The following is a 20,827-nucleotide window of genomic DNA, read 5'->3' on the forward strand; positions in this document are numbered from 1 at the left end:
AGTTACTAAAATGATTGGTCGTGCTTTTTACAGTACTACGGCTTCCACAGATGACATTTGTTCATGGATTTTTTTGTCAAAGCACTTAAGATATTCATTGCTATCGGGATGTTAAGAGCATTCCATGGAATATAACAAAAAGTGTATCTCGACCCGGTTTCTCAAACTTACCTACCCCACTTTTAATATATCATCTTAATTTCCATCATCAGTCCCTTTTTTACCTGTCAGACTGGAAAAGACAAATTCCCAAAATAAGAATCTTAAACAGTTGGCGAAGTGGTTATTATTCTCACCGCCTATTCAAAGAAAAATGTGCTGCATCTATTTGCATTATTTTTCTCATGGCTGACTTGGATAAAGCAGCTCAGTTATATATACAAAAATGTAGGTAGGATTTTTTTTCTTTCTTAAAATAATGCCACTAACCGCTCAGATTGCTCATCCTAACACAAACCAAATAAGACACAGAAAGTTGAGTAAATGAATTTTATTACATTTTTGGACTGTTCATGTACAGAATAGCAGTGAAATACAGATTTAGCAAATGCATACCCATCTTAAAACTGAAAAAAAAACTATCCCCTTTGTCTCCACTTCATGTTGCAATCTGTCAGGGTATGAAAACAACTTGTGAATTTCAAGGACTTTGTCATGCAGAGAATCCACATTCAACAATAACCCTTTTTTATATTTACTTTGTTGATCTGAGCTGTGAAATATGAGCAAGTGATGCATAAAGCACTCGAGATGATGAGGATTGTGTTCCTCAATCTGTGTTCATGGAATGCAAACAGCCTTAGTATGTACAGTAGATTCACAGTAACGGCACAGAGACACACGGAGAGGGAGGGGCACAGAAATATATCATTCTGGAACTCAAACTCACTCGTAAAACACAAAGTGATTATTTCTTATTATATGGGAACCCAAGTTTAGTTGGTCTAATGTTATGATTAACCACAAACAAGTTCCTAATGTTAGTAATTTTACATACATACTGGAATACAGTAAATCCAATTAGATGTATACAATTTGGACATTAAATGAAAAGCCAAATTTCATTTAAAAACATTTAAAGTAGTGTTTTTTTTTTATCATCACAAAAGAACAGCTGTGTGTTTTCTCTCTTTATAATAGTTTACAATGTGAACAATAACATATTCATCCATTTTCAATCAACAATCCACTCACAGCTCAATAACCTGTGAAATGCTTAATACGTTACAAATGATGACAGTGATACATATGGTCATTCAATAGTCACTCAGGATGTGCCCACACAGAACCAAGAACGCCTTCACATTCAACATTCAAAGTCCTTACAATAACATTTTACTGAGTATGTCTGAATACTTGAAACAATACTCATTATATAGTTCCATGTTATAGTCACAGTATTCCAAACATGTTCATATTTAGATCTAAAATCATAAAAGAAACAAACTAATGGTTATCCTTAGTTTTTGTCCCCATTGGAAGAAAAAAAAAATCTATGTGCTACAGTAAAATGGTTTACACAAATATCAACATCTGCATATCACATTTAAAATAACAAAACAAATGTTTGTAGGTAATTTTCCCTGCTCTGGACACAATTCATGAGAATTGTGTTATTTTTCCTTGTGTGTGTGTGTGTGTGTGCTTCTACACATTTTTGTATCTCAAGCAATTGCCAGATATTCCTTGGAGCCTTTTTAATCTGCGCCATGAAACAAAAGCCAGAAAACTCAGCCGCGCCTCAAGACTGAACAATACCATGAGATAAGGGAACTTTGCACTCAAACATGAGATATCTGTATTCATTACCATACATACAATAATAATTTGCATTTTTACATGCCGTGGAATGATCCTTCCAACTCTCTTTTCGTCTTCACATTGTTGCGTATTTCTCCCATTTTCCTCCAGTAGTTTGGATTACCTTACATTAAGTTGTATTCCAGTGTTTCTTACTTTAGACTTTTAATATCCTTTCATATATTTTTCAAACTTTGCTCTCACTCTAACACCTGTCCTGCCTATCAGTTCCAGATATCTCACCCTTAAAAGCCAAATACTTAAATGGGAGAACTCATTACGATCCAGATTTTCTACCATGGTAAAAGCTATTGCAACACTGCAGACATGTAGCATTTGAATTCACATGCTAATAGCTGATTGGCATTCATGTTCATTATTTGAATGTAACTGAATATTTAGCTTTATTATTTGCCTCTTGAAGCTAATGAAAGTCTGCCCATGTGGGGAGGGCAGCAGCAGAGCAACATTGTGAGTTGGAAACGTGGTTTAATTTTGTTAAAACATTTTTGCTATAATGCTACAGGAATATTTCTATTCTACTTTGATACTTTTCTCTGGGTGGAGGGGATGGGTCTACTTACAGGTCATTGGTGCAGGGAATGATGTAATCGTACATTTACTCAGATATTTTCCTCTTGGAGGGCGGCACCAGGTGTGCGGGCAGGTCCGATGGCAGTTCGTGTCCCTCCAGTTTCACTTTGATCAGGTGATTGGCCAACGCAAACTCCTCATCGTCAAGCATCCCGTCCTTATCGATGTCTGCCAGCTTCCAGATCTTTCCCAGCACCGTGTTGGGCAGTTTTGACTTCACCATCTCCCTCTTGGCGTTGGCACCCGTCACCTTTCCGTTGACGGGAGACAACGTGTAGAAGATCTCGTCGTAGGCGGGTTTGTCTCGTACGACCACCCACTCTGCGTCGTCGATGCCTTCGCCGGCTCCTTCTCCGTACCCGTGGCCAAACGGGCCGTCCAAAGTGCCGTCAAACGCTCCACCTTTCACAACGGGTTTGGGACGCTGGTTTTCTTCCTGGCGGACCAGAACCATTAAGCCGGCGATGTCGTGGCTCAGCATGTCGTCCACTGCCTCCAGGAGTTTGGGTTTCAGAGGCTGGAATTTGTTGAGATCCTGAGATTGGAGTAGGTCCTGGCAAAACAAAAGACAAACCACAAGTTTAGATCCAAATCTATCCAAACCAACATTTATAAATCTGCATTCCTTTGTCTCTTTACCTGCATCTTCTTCAGATTAGGGAAATCTCCCGGTGATATCTGATGCTCTCTTTCAATGCGTTTGTAAATATCTCCCAGACTGCCAATCAGTTCCTTCTTCTTGTTCTCCTTTCCGAACACAGCGGGCATGTCTTTCTTCAGAGCGCTGATGATGTAGGCATGGACCTTTATTGTAAAAGGGATAGATGATCATTTACTTAACAACAACACTTACTAAGACAACAAGTTTGCCTCTTAGATTTAGAATATTTAAAGTTTAAAAACCTCAAGATTTCAGTTTCTTTGGCCTGATTAGATAAAACTCTTTAGGATGATAACCAAAGAAAACAAACATAGCAAAATGAATGGAGAAACCCATATGTGTTATGTTGCTGTGGTGACAGGGGTGTGTTTCCTTGAATCCACCTTGTGTCCTTGAAGCAAATCCCAAAAACATGCACGCACCCTATAAGCTGTCAAACAGGAAAGCTGCGCTGCACTGTCAGTTAGATACATCTGTTTCAGTGTGTGTTTCAGTGTGTGCACGCATACATCCTCTGCGTTTTCCTTGAACTACAACGGGCAGCGAACTGTCGCCTCTTATACCTGACTTCCTGTCCGGTGAGGAAACAGGAAACAATTTACTCAGAGAGGAGAGAAGCCAAATAAGTCTGGTTCTGTGACAGCAACACACTTTTTCTGTCAAGGTTAACAGCTGGACTGGACGGGGAGGGGACTGAGTGATGGGAAGAAGACAAGGAAAAAACACACAACACACACACACACACACACACACACACACACACACACACACACACACACACACACACACACACACACACACACACACACACACACACACACACACACACACACACACACACACACACACTTTCTTAACTTCTGCCTTACCTTGGCTAGTCTTGCCCTCTTGATCAGATCGTTGAGTTTTCTAAGCGCTGCATTTCTCGGTAAAGACTGAATGTCTTTAAATAAGTCCTGCTCTTCCGCTTCGAACAGCTTCCTGTTGTCCGGGATCAACAGAGGATGGGACCAAAATGACCCGATGTAGACGCGGATCACCTGTTGTTGAGGGAGAAAGAAGAGGTAAAAAGGCCCAATCAAACAGATATCACCATATATAGAAACAAAAACACATTGATCTTTAGATAACAACTAGACTTCACCAACTCAAAAATAAAACCAGCTAAGCTCAGTATGTTTGCCACAAGGGAACTCACGACTGAAACAATATCAGAAGACAAACTTTGATGCTGATATAATGGAGTTTAAGATGATGGGGGTTGTTGTTATTTTTACATAATTTAATGCGGAAATGTTACATATATGCCATTAAAAGGGTTAAACCAGATTTCTCTCTGATGACAACACCAGAAAAGATAACTGAGCACTTTAAACTTCTGGAAAACTTGAAATCCATTGATTCATTTTTACAATTCCTGCTTTGATTACCTCAGGGGTGTTGACTATTTTCCCCAGTGACCACATTAGGGCTCCATACACTCTCATCAACTGCTGTGTCTCTATCTGGTCGGCCTTGTTCAGCACGACCCTGGCAAAAGAAAAGGTAAGAGAGCACAGTGTTCAAGTTAACCAAACAGTAACATTGCATAGATGACCTATAATGTTGATATTCATTTACAATGAGAGCCGCTATGTGCATATATCTGCACTAGAATTAGATATATCTGTAAGTTAAGCCACCCTTCAGTACCTGATCTTGTCCTCATGGTTCTTCAGGGCCTTTATCACGTCTGAGAACTCGTCAGAGATGTCCAGTTTGTGGGCGTCAAACAGCAAAATGATCCTGTCCACTCGCTCTGCAAACCACTCCAAGACAGCCGCAAAGTCATAGCCTGCAGGGATAAGGAGGATGAGGACCCAAAACAAGGGTTAAATAAAGATTTGGGGGAAAAAAGAATGTGAAAAAGAGAGGTGATTAATGGTGTTTTCTTCTACTTCCTGTTTCTTTGCTCCAATCCCATAACAGTGTCCAAATAGCATTAAGAGAGTCATTTGAATTCATTTTGCGGTACACAAGTTTGTGATGTTGCAATAATAAGTAAACCATTACAATGGCTTCAGGTCATAGAGGAGGCATTACAAAGAACGCCCATATTACAACATGCTGAGAAAAGACTGTTTACAGATGGATGCAGTTCTGCCAAAGATCAACTAAGAGGCTCCTTAAAACCAAACAAAATGAAAGAAGAAACTAAAACAACAATATGTCACGGTCTCTTCTGGCTCTGTTTTTTTAATGGGAAATCTAATAGTGAGAGTAATGAGGGAATGAATAAGTGAATGCCTCCGTTATGCAGGAGTAAATTAATCAATGATTAAGTCTGTCAGCAGGAGTACATCATTTCCTCCTTTAACTTTGTGTCCTACTCAAGGACACAACAGACTTGAACCTGGAGAAATTCCACAGTATATGAGAGGAGAACAAAGAACAAGGGGCAGAACGAAGGATTAGTGAGCTAAAGTTTTTCCAACCAAACGCTGAAGGACACGTCAATGTGAACCAGCTGAGGTTATGGGACAGCAACGAAGGCGCATTTGCTGTCCAATGATAGTAGGAAGAAGCTTTATGTTAATACAGTGAATGAGAAATTGGTTTTCTGAAGAACAGGTTCTCCATTTTAAATAACAGACTAAATCTTCAAGCTCTGTGTTTGTTATCGCTTTGAATCTAAATCACCTTCACAAGGAGGCAGTCTCGCTAAACAGAGATGATACAAATCCCACATTATACATACTCTACTGCTGCTATTGCTACTGCTGCTCCTCCCAGTAAAGGAATCATTTAAACTCCATTTGAATGATTTCTAATGTGTATTTATTCCAGTGTTAAATGGTATTGCTGACATGATGCCTCAAAGGCTCTTTTACCAGTGATCTTTCAGAACAAATTAATGTTGAGTGTTTGATATTTCCTCCCTGGGATGTGAGCAAACATTTGGCAGCTGTAGCAATAAGTATTTAAAACATGTAAATGTGTTTGAGCTGTGTCTTTCTGTCCTGTATAAACACAGCTGAGATTAGATAGAGGACACACTGCTGCTTGAGCAAAGATACGCAGGGTTAAGAATGTGAGATAGTTTCTCGATATTTTGAATTATAGTGGAATTGTTTTTCACAGGAAGCACTTTTCACATGATGTGGGGAACAATATTAGGTTCCACGATTGATCGCGATGTTCGTCACAGTGTGAAAGATAAAGATTGTCCTTCTTAACGCCTTAACAGTGGTGGTAGAGTTATCTACAGGGGATCACAATTAAACAATTTACTTTGATTTGGGGGGCTTGTGCATACCTACAGCACATTTGATCAGTTTGGGATAACTTTTGTACAAAGCTAATATTTGGGCCTGAGGATAGCTATAGAGTCATGGTATGGGAATATCAATTTGATCAAATTGTAAGGACTTACGAGGAACATTTGTCATCAAAAAATGTATTCTTTTGAATGTAAATGTTGTTTTTATTCACAAGGGGCCAGCAACGTAAGGATTCCTCCTGTGCAGTTTACAATTATTCAAAAAAAGTCACAAAAATAGATTGTTTCGATATTAAGATATTCAAAGAACAAAAAAATAACTATGATTCGTCCTCTGTTGAAAATACCTTACTCTGGGAAAACATTAAGGAAACAGACACTGGCTGAACGGGTACATTGGACAAATCTGACTAAAGTATTCAATTTATAACAAACAAGCTAAACATATACGTCATATTTATATTTTTTTTCCCCAAATCATGTGACAAGTTTCTGTTGAAGAACATGTAACAGTCTATTAATTCTTCAAAGTATCACTTTAGCCTATAGCCTTTTTGCAGCTGGCTGTTACCAAGGTTTATCATCTACAATACCTCCATAAGGACATCTATACAGGCAGCTATAGCCTGACTCGTCATCTGGACACACACACACACACACACACACACACACACACACACACACACACACACACACACACACACACACACACACACACACCCATTAAAGGCTTGACCAGTGAGCAGAGAGAAATTCAATCACCCAGGAATGTAGAGCAGTGGTGTGGATTCTCAGCAGGGCTCTCACTCTCCCTTTCTTTTTCTACCCCCCCCTCCTCCTCCTCCCCACCCCTACAGCCACATACTTTACCTTGATATACAACTTTGTGTTTCCAGTACACACAAACACACACCCACAGAAATCTGACAGCATGTCATCTATCACTTTGTGAAAGGGTGTTTACCTGTTGAGGAATGCGTTTCCAAATGCGTTGAGCTTTCTGAAGGGCTTCTTGGGGTCAACCACCAAAGCGTTTCCCGGGATGACTCCTTCGTTGTCGCCGTGCATCACCGCGATGAAGGAATCTGTGGTGGGTTCTGGGCCGATACGCATACCGGGGAAATCCTGCTCCAACAGGTAGCTGTGGGTGAGATATTATATGACATAGCGTTACACAAAACAAGGGGAGAGAAGATATGTTATTTTTTTCTATAAAACCATTTTTACAGAAGATGCCATCTGAGACCATGAGCAGAGGGCCTTGTGCAGCTAGCATAGCTTAGCGCCAATCTTCAGGTAATCTCTATAAACGGATATCTGTGTATGAATGCTGAATAGTAGTCCAAATAGTATTGACCAATCATGAACGCATTGGCTAAAAAGGCAGTCTCTAAACCAGGGTTGTCCAAACTACGGCCCGGGGGCCAAATGCGGCCCACGGGCCATTTTGAATCGGCCCTCAGCAAATCCAAAAAGTACAATGGAATATGGTCCACAAATGAAACTTGTGTTTGTCTTATATTGCACTTCTTAAATATAAATGTAAAAATATATATTCATGTGCTAATAAGCCCACTTTTAAAATAAATTCAGTTAATTAAAGTTGGAAAATGTTCTAACATATCTTAGTTGATAAGAAAAAAGCCCAATGATTTATTTACATAACAAGCTTGAAATACACCTTTCCTATTTCTCCTTATTATAATCAATCTGAGGCCTCTGTTTTAAGGGATGAGCTGCCAACATGATAAATGAAACCCTATAGAGAGCTGTGATGGAGGCTGTTTTTTTCTTAAAGCCTATTCATGTATTGAGCCTAATTTACCTACATTTTGCTAACTTATAACTTCACTTACGAGGCAATATACCTCACCGCTATAAGTTGCCCAGCCCTTCGTATATTTTTCTGTATGTGGCCCTTGTGAAAAAAGTTTGGACACCCCTGTTCTAAACCAATCAGCTATTGTCTGACAATAATTAAGCTTTTTGTCAGCTACAAAAAAAGATTGCATACATGTAATAAAGTGATGTCCTAGGTGCCCACTCTCAACTCTTTTGTCTTAAAGTTGCTAATCGGACTGTTAACAAAGACCGACGAAGAGGAAGTCTTGCCCAGGATATATTAGCCGTTGCCCCAGAAACTAAATCTTCGTTAGACCAATAACCGATTCTGAGAATGAGTTACAAGAGATTGATACCACTTCATAAGACATTACTGTCAACGGGTTTCTCCAACCAAGGGGTAGTTTTCGACTTCCACCATTTGTAACTGGCCTTACAGTAAACTGTAGGCAGCTGATGTGTGATAGACCAGCGGGCTCTAATTTGAAAGAAGTTCTGCAAGACTTTTTAGACTGTATGGTCAAAGAAAAAACTCAAAATTCACCAGGACACAGGTCTGCCTTGAATTAGAATCTGCTGGAACAAGCATTAGGGGAATTTTACATCATTATGAGCTGGATAGCTGCGGAGCACGAAAGGAGACACTGCTCGAACTCAGCAGCATGACGTTTGATCTGAGTTTGTTGCTATTTAGTTCATTGAGACACAGATAGAAGGTATTGGGCCAAAAGTAGATAAGTACATTTGCAGGTGAGCATGAGGACTACTCTCATCACACGTTGGGACAGACATGCTGATGATAACAGATCAAATTTGACATAATAATGAAGAAACAAGCATAGCCATCAGGCAGAGCTGTACATCTTGGACTCATTTAAGATTTCCCAAAAGGAGGATTACCTTGAAAATGTCAAACTAGTTTTGCGGTTGCTAAATAATTCAAGTTCTAGAACATTAAGACTGGTGTAGGAAGACACATCTGAACAAGAATTTGGTTGAGCCTTACCAGGCACTTAGCAAAACAGCTGACTTAGGTCAAAAGGGTAAGGGACAGACAATTAAACATAGAGTTTATGTATGTATGATTTTGACCGGACACATTTTTCAGGAGACCATTACAACAACAACAAAAAAAACTCAAAATTGTGAATATGTTTATGTTGCAAACAAGGTTTATGTTCAACTGTTTGAAAACTGCTGCAAACTTTTGACCTCATCTGTAAGTGTTCCTATGGCACAGCTTACTTGCATCTCATGTGTTTTAGGTGTGAAAGGTTGCATGCTCATCTGTTAATTCAGTGTCATCACACATGTTACAAATGAAGATTAGTGTGTTTTCTGCTGAGTTTCACAACCCCAACATTGTGAGCGAAGGCCATAAAGAGATTTAGGAAAAAGATTTACGGCTAAAAACAGACCATACATTTAAAGTGCGAGTGTGGGATGTGTGTGCATCTTAACAGCTACCAGATGTAAGGATGGTTCCCCTTACACATCTCATTCTCCACAAATACACTCACACACACCTTGTCAGAGCAGTCGGCACAGTGCCTGGTAGAGCCATCTCTCTGCACTCTTGTCTGTTTAATGTGTCTGTGGGGAGGCTGTGCAGTTGGATGTTCCATTTCATGTATACAGTACGTACTGTGTGTGCATTACATTTCTCACATTCATTGCAGCAAGCTGTCAGTGAGATAAAACTGAAGATTCACAGGTGCTGGTTTCACAACCCTAATGTATTAGACTATGAGGTTAAAAAAGCATTGAGGCACTTTGGAAATCAGCTTAAAGGAAAACTTGGAATCCTCGAAAGACTCAAAGTAACATTTGGGAAACAAGTGGAAAATCAATAAATCTCATTCCTAAAATTAAGACAGGCTCAGATTACTGGCCTCTGAATGACCACAGAAGAAGAGAGACTATATTCTCTCTTGTCCCTCCATCCATTCACATTTATTAACTACATCAAGCTGTAACTGACATAACTAAACATTATTCTAAACGTTACGGTTCAAAGACCTGCAGTGCTCCAACATCCAGAGTGTGACACCCGGAGATGCTGCTGAGCGAGGGTTACTCAACAGCTTTACATTCTGCATGTTACTGTTACAATGGCGGGGGCGTGGGGTTAGGCTGCTGACTGTTGGCGGTTGTAATTGGTGAAAAGAGGGAGAGAGACATCAGTGAGAGACAGGAGAGGAAGAAGAGAGAGCAGCCTGCACTGTCTTATAACAGGAAGTCACTAAAAGCATCCTCTTTCTGGCGTTCAAAGGCTAACCCCACTAATTACCCACTATGCTCTGCAAGAGAGAGAGAATGTGTGTGTGTGCCTGTGTGTGTGCGTGTGTGTGTGTGTCAAGTCATTAGTAGCGGTCCTGCAGTTCAAAAAGAGGCCCAACACCCAGCTGCTAACATCTCCTGCTGTCACACATAAACCAACACCGGGCTATTCAAGTCATGAGTTTTCACACAACTCTGAATATATAACATTATTTTAAAGAAGAGTATACTTCATCTGAATTTAAGTTAAATTAGGCGTGTATTTGATGGGGCAGTGTACTAGCGTGAATCTTGCAATTTTATACAGGGTGTAAAATCACATTTTAGGGAAACTGTCCTGGAGAAAACATACAATCTGAACATTGGTATTTAGATTTGCATTTCTTAACTTCCCTGTAACATTCAACATCACAGCACTAATTTGACAGGGCACGTACGATAAGAGGGTGGATATAATTACAAATGAAATAATGTATTAAATGATTTCATCTTTGCATGTAAACTAAAAAGAAATGTCAAAATCATACATTTCTTGAAAAAATCAATACAGTATCACAAAAGTCATATTACAACACAATAGTGTGTCAATATATATTACCCCTAGTCTTTGAAATCCTTCTTGAAATGACTGACAATGACATGTTGTCGTACATCAGTTAGTAATAACCAAGAAAACATCTGCTTATAGCTTGATTCTTGACTAAGTAACAAGCTTTATTTGGCTAAAAGGGTTTTTAATGTCCACCAGATGATGTTTTTTTGAGAAACCATGTACAAGGAATACACCGTGATGTGATAGATGTCCTTGTGTGGTGTAATCATACACATATAACACATATATATACACACACCTCATGAGAGAGGCTCCAGTGCCAGGCAGCGCTGCCTCCATATGTATTAGCTGTCATATCAAAGTTATGGTTTCAATTACTCTTGCAGAGGTGTGGCTCTTTAGGCTGTTAGAGCGTTTGTGTGTGAGGACTGATCTTTCCTATTGTTCCTTGTGTTTTTGATTATTTTTTTCCATCCCCTTCTTTCTCACTTTTTGACAAACTGACAGAAAAAAGTCAGTTAGGGTGTGTCAACCTCTATCTTTCTGGTGACCTTATGTGTTTTGTGTGATTCCTGTATGGGTGTTTGTGCTGTTTATCTCACCGTATGAAGCTTGTCTTGCCGGTGGAGTACTGTCCCACCAGTAGGACCATAGGCTTGTTGTCAAAGTCTGCATCCTCCAGGGCCGGGGAGTGGAACTCGTGAAACTTGTAAGCCTCCTCCAGCGGCAGGAGTTTGGTTCTGTAGAGCTTCTTCAGTCCATCACCCACGGTCTGAAAGACTTCTGGATCCTTCTTCCTCCTGTCGTCGCTCCCAAGCCAGCTGAACATGGCTGCTGAACTGGTCAAAGATGCTGTTGGTCACTCGTGTCAGATTATTTTCTTGTTGACTGACAGGTTATAGGTTTAACCTGACAGATCTACAAATGTCCTTGAGGGATCAAACACTCTTCTTAAGAGCGGGTAGAGATTTCCTTACAAATAACACAAAAAGAAAGTGAAGCTAAGATCTAACCTAGTTGAGAGTCAAAAAATAAACAAAAATAATTAATCGTGACATAAACACAAAAAATAATTTATTTACTTTTTTTCCTGGTTGTATTCAACAGGAAATGTCCCCAAAAAGAAGAAAAATAAATGTATAGATTAAATAATGGGTGGTGACTGTTGTTATTGATAATATTGAGCCACCCCAGTTGAAGGTTATTTATTTCAGGCCTGTATTTTGTACGGGTAAATGTCTTCAACTGATAAGAAAATATCCAAATTGTAGGATATTTTTCAGAATTTAAACCTTAATCATCAAATGCACTCTCATCATCAGGTCCATGGGTCATCCAAGTCCAGGCCACTTTTGCTCCTGGGCCAAAAAAAAACACTGCATTCAATAACTTTGTTTACCAATCTCTTTTAGAAAACAAACACTGCTCAAAAAAGCCTAAATAATTCCGCTCAAGCATAGCATCCCGTTACCGCTATTCAATTTCGTCCAACAGCTAGCAGAGGAATCCCAAAAATGATGCACCGAGCTGCTGTCAGAGCACAGCCTCCGTTATTGTTTAACCTCTCCCGCTCTTCTTCACACAAAACACCCCAAACCTCCTCAGACCATCAGGTATTTCTGTCTATTTCGTGTAAAAAAATAAGAGTAGCCTGTTTTGCTAATGCTGCGGGTTATTTTCTGTCAGAGCACGGCGCTGAATGTAGCCGCAGCTGATGTCCTGCAGCTCAATTTAAATGCCGAGTCGAAGGAAACCCGAGCCCGGCGGAAGTGCCCAACGCCTGGCAGTCCGACCCTCCATGGCCCCGCCCAGTGATGCAGAGCTGAAGCCTGGCATGGGGACGCCATGACCGATGAGGAGAGATGGAGGAGCCGTAGTTTAACAATAGCGCGCCACCTAAAGGTACATCTATATACTGTTAATACATTTATATATTTTTTTATGTGATATCTTTTTTGTTTCATATATCTTACAGATAAGAACATTATTAAGTGACCACAAGACACTTTACTTTAGTGTTGACCATCTCCCAAAACTACATCAAGTTTGAACCAAAACTAGCAGCAGTGCTGGAATAAATAGAAGTACATTTTAGAAAAATATTATTCTAAAGGTATGCATACTTTTATTTTCAAAACTACAGTGATTGAATAAATAAAAATACATTTTAGAAAAGTATTATTCTAAAAGGTATGCTAAGGTTTTTTTCTTTTTTTTCTTGATGCCAATACGTGATTTTTTACACCTCTGCATTTGCAGATTTAGATTAATATAAAATACAGTATATCTAAACAGTTTAAGATTTGACTAGCAGATGTCTCTATTCATTCTCTTGTTGAATCTTATAAAAGGCAGGTGTCAGGAATATACTGTAATATAAGAGGCATTTCATGCTAAAAACAAAGCAGAGCAGAACTTGTTCACTTTAATATAATTTATTTTAATATACAATAATTCTGTCTGGCGACATACAATTCTATGAAAAACATTGTACGTATACAATTCATGCACAGCATCAAACTTGTCATCACATTGCAGAAAAACCTGAGTTGTGAAACTAAATGTAGGGTTTTAAAATTCCTGCTTACTGTGGCTTTGAAAACATGCAGGTTTGTAGAGATGACCAACCCAAAGCTTCCTTCATTTAACACCTTGAGTAAAAACAGTTACAACAATTAGGAGAAAGAGGAACAACATTATAAAAGGACCGTAAGGTTCCCCCACACTATGACAAGGGAAACAAGCAATGTAGCATTCTTCTGGTTATCAAAGTGAAAGTATGCACCGTGCTTTAATCATAGCTTGTTGATAGAATGCAGAAGAGCCAGTAGTGTAAGGAAATATGATCACTTGCAGGCAAGACAGCATAACATATTCCACAAAGCTTCTTAAAACCTCAGCTCCAAACAAACATACAAATTGTTGCATATAAAAAAAACAAGATGACAAAGTGATAACGCTGTAATATTGCACAGCAGACAGTTTGTTGTTTAAAGAGATAAAGACACTGATGATTTCAAAATTATGTTGACTTCTTTTACAAATAATTTTGGCACATACTCTAGTTCAGGTAGAGACTCTTTCTTAAATGAAACCATCTCTACATTCGAAAACAAAACATCAGGAGTAAAGCGCTCTCTATGACTTCATCATGAACGATATGAACACATTAATCATAGAGGTAGATACTGTCTTCTTCCTCTGAACATCAGTATTTCCTTCATATAACATTATTCAGTACTAGTGGATTTATATTAAAAGGAATACCGCAATCCCAGACAGAGAAAATGAGAAATTAATCACATTATGATTCGGCCCAATTGAGCAGAAATACACAGTACAAACAACTACTGTTCCAAAGTGTCTACAGTTTAAGTGCTGCCCCAGGAACTTAAAAAGGTACATACCTGAAACATGAAACTAAACACACCTCCTACTGCTAGACAGCGATGACAAGTAAACAAGGATATGTATAGTCATGGATTATCCGCAGTAAACTGTGTCACAGTATCCAAACATCCAACATCTACTTGTGAAGCATGTAGTCTCACAAAGAATTTGCGATCTGTTCACAAAAACATCTCAAATGTGGTCGTTCTGCAAAATCTTGTAATATTTGTATTACAAGAAGACTTTGACTTTGTACATGCATCAAGCCCAAGTGTAATTCCTTCATAAGTATTCACATTGATCAGTATCATTCGTTAATCTGATAAAGTTCAAATCATAAAGTAAACTTAATAAAGCAACATTAACGTTTACAGGTATACAAGTAACACGACTACAGTACTAAGTGTTCCTAAGAATTCGATTTTGTAGTTTTCTTAATAAAACCCATAGGTTATGCTATTTAAGTGCACATAATAGGTGCAGAAGAAGAACATATATTTCTTTATAGTAATGGAGTAAATCAATTGATGAATATCATCTACTCGTCCATCGAGATGACCAAACCCCATCCGGTCAGAAAATCATCCCCGCCTGCCTCCAACACCCTCTGTGACTCAGCCTTTTCCTCAGACCCTTGTCTCACAAACACATTTTCCAACCTCAGCTCGCCATTCCTAAAATTCACAGTCTCCTCCTCTCCCTCTCCTCCAATCATGTTCTCCCTCACTTTTTCTCCCTGCATCATTCCATCCCACACTCCCTCTTTGTTAAACTCCATCGCTATCTCCGGCAACACAAGTTTCCTGGTCTGGGGATCCCAATCAATACAAAGATTTCCCTCCTCATCCTCCTCCTCCTCTTCTATATTGTGTGCTGTATTCATCATCAGAACACCATAGTCATCTGGTAAGTCATCTGATTGGTCAGAGTGGGAGATCTGCATAGATTTCTGAGAGGCATAAGCAGAAAGAAGGGGTAATACCTCACTTTCATCCATCTCTCCATCCGTTCCCACTCTCATATTTCCATTAATCTCCTCCCCCATCCCTCCCTCCTTCTTTGCCAATAGATTCAAAGGAATATGGAAGAAGCCTATTCGTGGGATTGTGCTTATTAATAAACCTGGGAACTCTCTTTCCTCCTCCTTTCCCTTCACGTCTCCCATAGACGCTCCCTGACCAGACACTAATGGTGTTAACACTGGCAGTGACCATGCATGCGCTTGTATTAGTGGGCTCATCTCTGTCTGGGCATTAGTCAGAGGGTGGTCATCTTCAACGTCGCACTCTTTCTTCTCATAACTGCCTCTTACTGGGCAGCTCAGATCATTCCAATTCCCTCCTCTGATCTCAATTTTAGGAGCTGCGGCAAGAAACCCATAGTCGACAGACAAATCGTCCCAGGGTTCCTCGGGTGCCGGTGGTGTTTGGGGCCTCTGGGAGGCGTATCCTGGCGTCGGCTTCTTTGGGCATGCAGAGTGTGGTGTGCCGCTCTCTGGTTGTTGATCTTTGATGATGGTGATGATGGTGATGATGATGGGTTTGGGATTCTCAGGGGGGAACGTCAGAGGGGGCTGATGAAAGGTAGGCAGGTTCTGGAGGTTGAATGATAATGTCATCTCATTGCCACCCAATTGTCACAACTGTATATTTAAAACCAATAACAGACTCAAATGAGTTCGGTGCTCAAATTTCAAAACATCATGGCGCTACCTTAAAAGTGTCGCCAAAGCCAAGCTGATCTTTTTTAAGACTAAACAAAGCCATACAAGACTTTATATAGCTGTAATCATGACAAGTAAACTGGTCATCATGTGTAAAATCAATGTTCCCTTTTACCCTTTAACAAATCACATTTCAAATCGCCAATAAGTGTAAAAGTGTGAATGTGTGTGTTTTCATTACCAGTATATACGGGCTCTGCTGTCCTTTCCCCGACAGGTAGTTATAGAGAAGGTAGCCAACCACAACCAGCATACCCATGCACAAAAATGGAACAACAATACCCACAACTACCCTCTGCAGATGGCCAATCACTGGGTCTGGAGTGAGATGGGAAACAGAAACGTGTCACAATAATACACACACACTAAAAACTACATATAGGTAATACTATATCAACACCATGCAATATTAAAACATATTGTATACAATGTAAAACTCATTATTACCAAGCAAAAGCAAGACTAATCATATCAGACTATAATCAAAAAGGCTTTTCAGGCACACACAATGATTTATGCTTCACTTGTGTATCATGTTTAGTCACATTCCTTTCTACCTGTCAAATAGGGCGTAAAATATTCTCTCACACACACACACAGGCTGTCGTACCTTTAGGTGTGGTAATGCAGTACCGTGCTGAGAGCAGACATCGGGCTGGCATGGAAGATAAACTTGCCCTGGCTGAAAAGCAGTACTTTGTGTCGTACTCCATCTTGCGAAATGTGTACGAACTTGAGACCACTTGAGAATGGTGCTAAAAACAAACAGAAAAAGACAATTCAGTGCAATACAATTTAAGGTGTGCTTGATTTAACAACCTGTCGGTGCCAGAAAGGCGGGAAAAGCTGTATATTTTAACTCACTATCTGTACGTGATGGTTATCCTCGATGAAGAGTTCGTAAGTCATGTCGGGGTAGACTGATGCCATGGAAACCATTGGGGCGTTGGGCTGATATCTCATGGGTCCCTTCAAATTGATGGTGGCATTGTTGTCCTTGATTTCCACAGAAACCATAGGGGGGCCAAAAGTAGCTAAACAGATAGAGCAACATATTACCTTTTGGGAAGATGTAGAAATATCAGCTAAGTTATCAGCCCTTCACTTTTTAGTTTTAAGTATTTATGTCTTGCTTTTTTTTTTAACATGTTGACACTTAAACTTACTGTCCGACCATGGATCAAATCTCCTCGTTGTCCGGACCCATGTTGAGGATGCTCTCCGGCTCACAGCACGAACTCTGGCATAGTATCCCTGCTCCAGATCCCCCGTCTCATTGCTCAGGTCACACCGCCTCCGCACGATGCCCGTACACCGCGGCACCGCCCTCCAGTGAGCCCGTCCACTGCCCTCAACACTGTCCCCATAGCTGGGAAACACAGAGGAGACCCTCACAGTTAGAGGATATCCCGCACAAACTGGGTCAATAAGAATGGCGTAAAGAGCTAAAAAAAAAATCTCACTCAAGCAAGAAACTTAAGCTTACACAAGCTGTTTGTTGGATACAGTTACATGTTTCTTATCTCTCCGTCTTATAATAATAAAGCTTTATTTATATAAAGCACTTTTCATACAACTCATGCAGCTCAAAGTGCTATACAAAATGACACATCACAAGTTAAAAACAAACAACAAGAAATTCCCCTCAGATTATTTGTTAAGAACTTAAAAAAGGTAAATGCAGCAAAATATAACATTTAATCAGATAGACACAAGGAGGTAAAATGTATGATAATACAAATATAATAAAAATAAAATAAATAATGGTTTCTCTCTGACAGATAGGAGACAAGACAACTGAGTCGATGCAGCAATATAAAATATAAAACCCCATAAAACAAAGTGAACGTATAGGTACAGCAGAAATGAAAAATACCTATAAAATAAATAAAACAATATAAAGGATAGGTAAATAATACAAACTAAAAGAACATTTAAAGTGTTGGGTTGCTAATAAAAAGCTAATCTAAAAAGATGTGTCTTTATTAACTGGTAGGGTGTTCCACAGTTTGGGAGTGTAGTGGATCAAAGTGGACTCACCCATTTTATTTTGGGGTACTTGGGGATATTTAAAAAGCCAGCTTTTTACGTCTTTTGAAACGTTAAATAATACATTAACTTCAGCTTAAACCAGGTAAAGTCCAACATTGATACATTATGACCAATGTCCCAAAAAGGAAAGAAATTATGCAACCTAATTACAATATATATGCAACTAAAATACAATTACTGCTGTCATATAAATGCGTTTTTTAATTTAATCTCTAAATTCTTTACTCACATGGCATACTGCACTGTAAACTGTGTGTCATCCAGTGTGCCACTTCCTGGGAGCCATTCCAGCACATTTCTCAGATCGACTGAGGAGAAGGTCACATTGATAGGGCTGGGGGGAGAGGAGGAGACTGAGGAGAAAGAGATTAGGAATTATAAGAGATACAATTAACATGAGCTCCTGCCCCCCCCCCCCCTCCCCTCCTGTGAGCCAGTGTGCTTCTGATTGGTCCGGACGTTGCGAGGCTCATTGCTGCGATCTGCTGCGAGGGGCGGACAAGGTTTTCCTGGGTCGCGACACAGCGAGAACAAGCGAAATCATCCTGAGCACACACCAAACACTCACAGCCGAAGTAAAAACAATAAGTGTGGCTTGATATTGGGTAAGAAAAAGGTTTATAACGCTTTGAGAATGGGTCTGCGGAGATTATTTTTCCGCGATCACAACTCGCCTACTACTAGCGTTCAGGGAGCTCTATATGCAAGTCAATGGGGACTCCCTGTTAGTTAGCCAAGGGATCCTGGTGTGTGAGGTGCTCCGCGGATTGGACCAATCCGGTCATTTGTTGTTGATTTGGGTGTTCACACGTCACAGAACCCAGGAAGCAAACAATAGAAAATGAGAAATCTCCAACGAGGCGTTTTGGGGCAGCATAGACAGGTCTTTTCTGTGTTAGAGTTTTACTCGCTACAGGGTGTACTTTGAGGGTTTTTGACTCTGCAGACCGTTCACATGCATAAAAACCTTCATAACACACCCCTTGTGTGCTATGAAGGTTTTTATAACTTACGGGTAATAACCGGAAAAGCATGACATGGGCCCTTTAAATATAGCTGAGGTGTTTGAATTGAACCAATTTAACTTGTTGTGTACTTCACATATTATGAAAAAAAAGAAGGAAAACCCAAATTCATAAAACTATCTGTGCAGTTGCAGCAGATTGTTGTAAATTAGTTTCTGATGACAGTTAATCCGTTCCCAGATTTGTAGGTTACAGACACCTGCACCTATGAACCATTAATCTTTAACTACACACATTACTAATTTGTATGCCATGTACAGGCCTTATTTCACTGAGGCACATACAGTAATCATACAAACAACAAGCCGTGTACAGGACGAGTAAGTTAATCAAACCTGTGTGCATATTATCAGTTTCTATTTTAATACTTGATATTTCCTAATATGAATGAATGATTGTGTCATTCATCAAACTATACCCATGCTGATGGGCATATAAAAGATAGATTTAATTTGGGCAAACATCATAAAACTACCTGGACTTCTGACACATAACAGAGCCATATCAAATCAAATCTGCTCCATAGTAACTCAGGTCAGTCAATGATTAAATGCATCTGCACATTTCACCTAATGCCATATATCCAAAGCCTAACAGTAGCCAAATAACAGTTTCATGAATAATTAGCAGAGGTGGAAAAAGTAGTAAAGAAGAAAAACTGGAAGTACTCGAGTGTATCAATACTCTGTTGCAAGTAAAAGTCCTGCAATACAAATGGTACTCAAGCAAAAGTATAAAAGTATTAGCATCAAATATACTTAAAGTACCAAAAATACTCATTATGCAGATTGGCTCATTTTAGAATAATATATGTTATATGTTTTGATTATAATTATTGATGCACTAAAGTGTTTATAAAGCTGATAAAGGTGCAGCTAGTTTGAATTACTTTGTATACTGCAGGGTAGCTTACTTTTACTCCAGTTGTAACTAAAGTCTGATTTAAGTGTTGATTATATTTGACATCATTAATCCAAATCTGTAAAGCAACTAAAGGTATTAAATAATTGTAGTGGAGTAAAAGTAGCCTAAATGGTTTACCTCTGAATTGTAGTGGAGTAGAAGTGCAGTGCAAAGTAGCAAACAATTGAAATACTAAAGTAAAGTACAAGTCTCTCAAAATGGTACTTAAGTAGGCTACAGTACTCGTCTCGAGTACATCTACTTAATTACTTTACAAGACTGATAATTAGTATGTTATGTGGAATACGTAAAGACAGAAAAACAAACAAAAAAGAGATAGTAATCGTAATGTGGTTCTTTTCAAGTCTTACCTGTGAAGTGCAGAGCTCCCAGGAGGTTCAGAAAAACTACCATTGTCCACATATCTGTATGCAGCGATCATGTTTTACAAATTCACAAGAAACACCAACATTTTGTCCGGAAGGTGCTCAGACCCTCCGCCGGCTTGTGGGCTCCGTAGACTGCGTTACCTGCTCCGAATGAACACCTGTGGTTCGATATGTTTCCACTCAATTAAAATAAATTACTTAAAAACATGTCCGAGGAAGAATGACCTTAGAGCCGCTTTAGTCGGAATGGAATGGATATACTTGAGCGACTACCGATACCTTAACGATTTACAAACAACCCCAGGTTTCCGTGTAGGAGGAAGGAATGCGATCTCACTTGTTTGTTCACATTACAC

The 20,827-nt window shown here is 39.5% G+C and overlaps 2 protein-coding genes across 2 annotated transcripts; both read right to left on the reverse strand.

Annotated features, from left to right (window-relative positions):
• Positions 1–475: 475 nt before the first annotated feature.
• Positions 476–12,744, reverse strand: LOC104949336 (EH domain-containing protein 3). Its single transcript, XM_010775693.1, has 7 exons — positions 11,592–12,744; positions 7,279–7,455; positions 4,748–4,918; positions 4,486–4,585; positions 3,925–4,095; positions 3,034–3,198; positions 476–2,947 (listed from the first exon to the last, which is right to left on the reverse strand). The coding sequence occupies exons 1-7, from the start codon at positions 11,816–11,818 to the stop codon at positions 2,420–2,422; spliced, it is 1,539 nt and encodes a 512-aa protein (XP_010773995.1). The 5' UTR covers positions 11,819–12,744; the 3' UTR covers positions 476–2,419.
• A 671-nt stretch (positions 12,745–13,415) lies between these two features.
• On the reverse strand, positions 13,416–20,774 carry il20ra (interleukin 20 receptor, alpha). Its single transcript, XM_010775663.1, has 7 exons — positions 20,454–20,774; positions 18,384–18,507; positions 17,269–17,471; positions 16,967–17,136; positions 16,713–16,857; positions 16,284–16,420; positions 13,416–15,973 (listed from the first exon to the last, which is right to left on the reverse strand). Exons 1-7 carry the CDS (start codon positions 20,503–20,505, stop codon positions 14,918–14,920), a joined length of 1,887 nt encoding a protein of 628 aa, XP_010773965.1. The 5' UTR covers positions 20,506–20,774; the 3' UTR covers positions 13,416–14,917.
• Between the last annotated feature and the right edge of the window lie 53 nt (positions 20,775–20,827).

The sequence above is a fragment of the Notothenia coriiceps genome, unplaced genomic scaffold (genome assembly GCF_000735185.1).
Source record: "Notothenia coriiceps isolate Sejong01 unplaced genomic scaffold, NC01 NC01_scaffold00015930, whole genome shotgun sequence".
In the NCBI taxonomy this organism is placed as follows: Eukaryota; Metazoa; Chordata; class Actinopteri; order Perciformes; family Nototheniidae; genus Notothenia; species Notothenia coriiceps.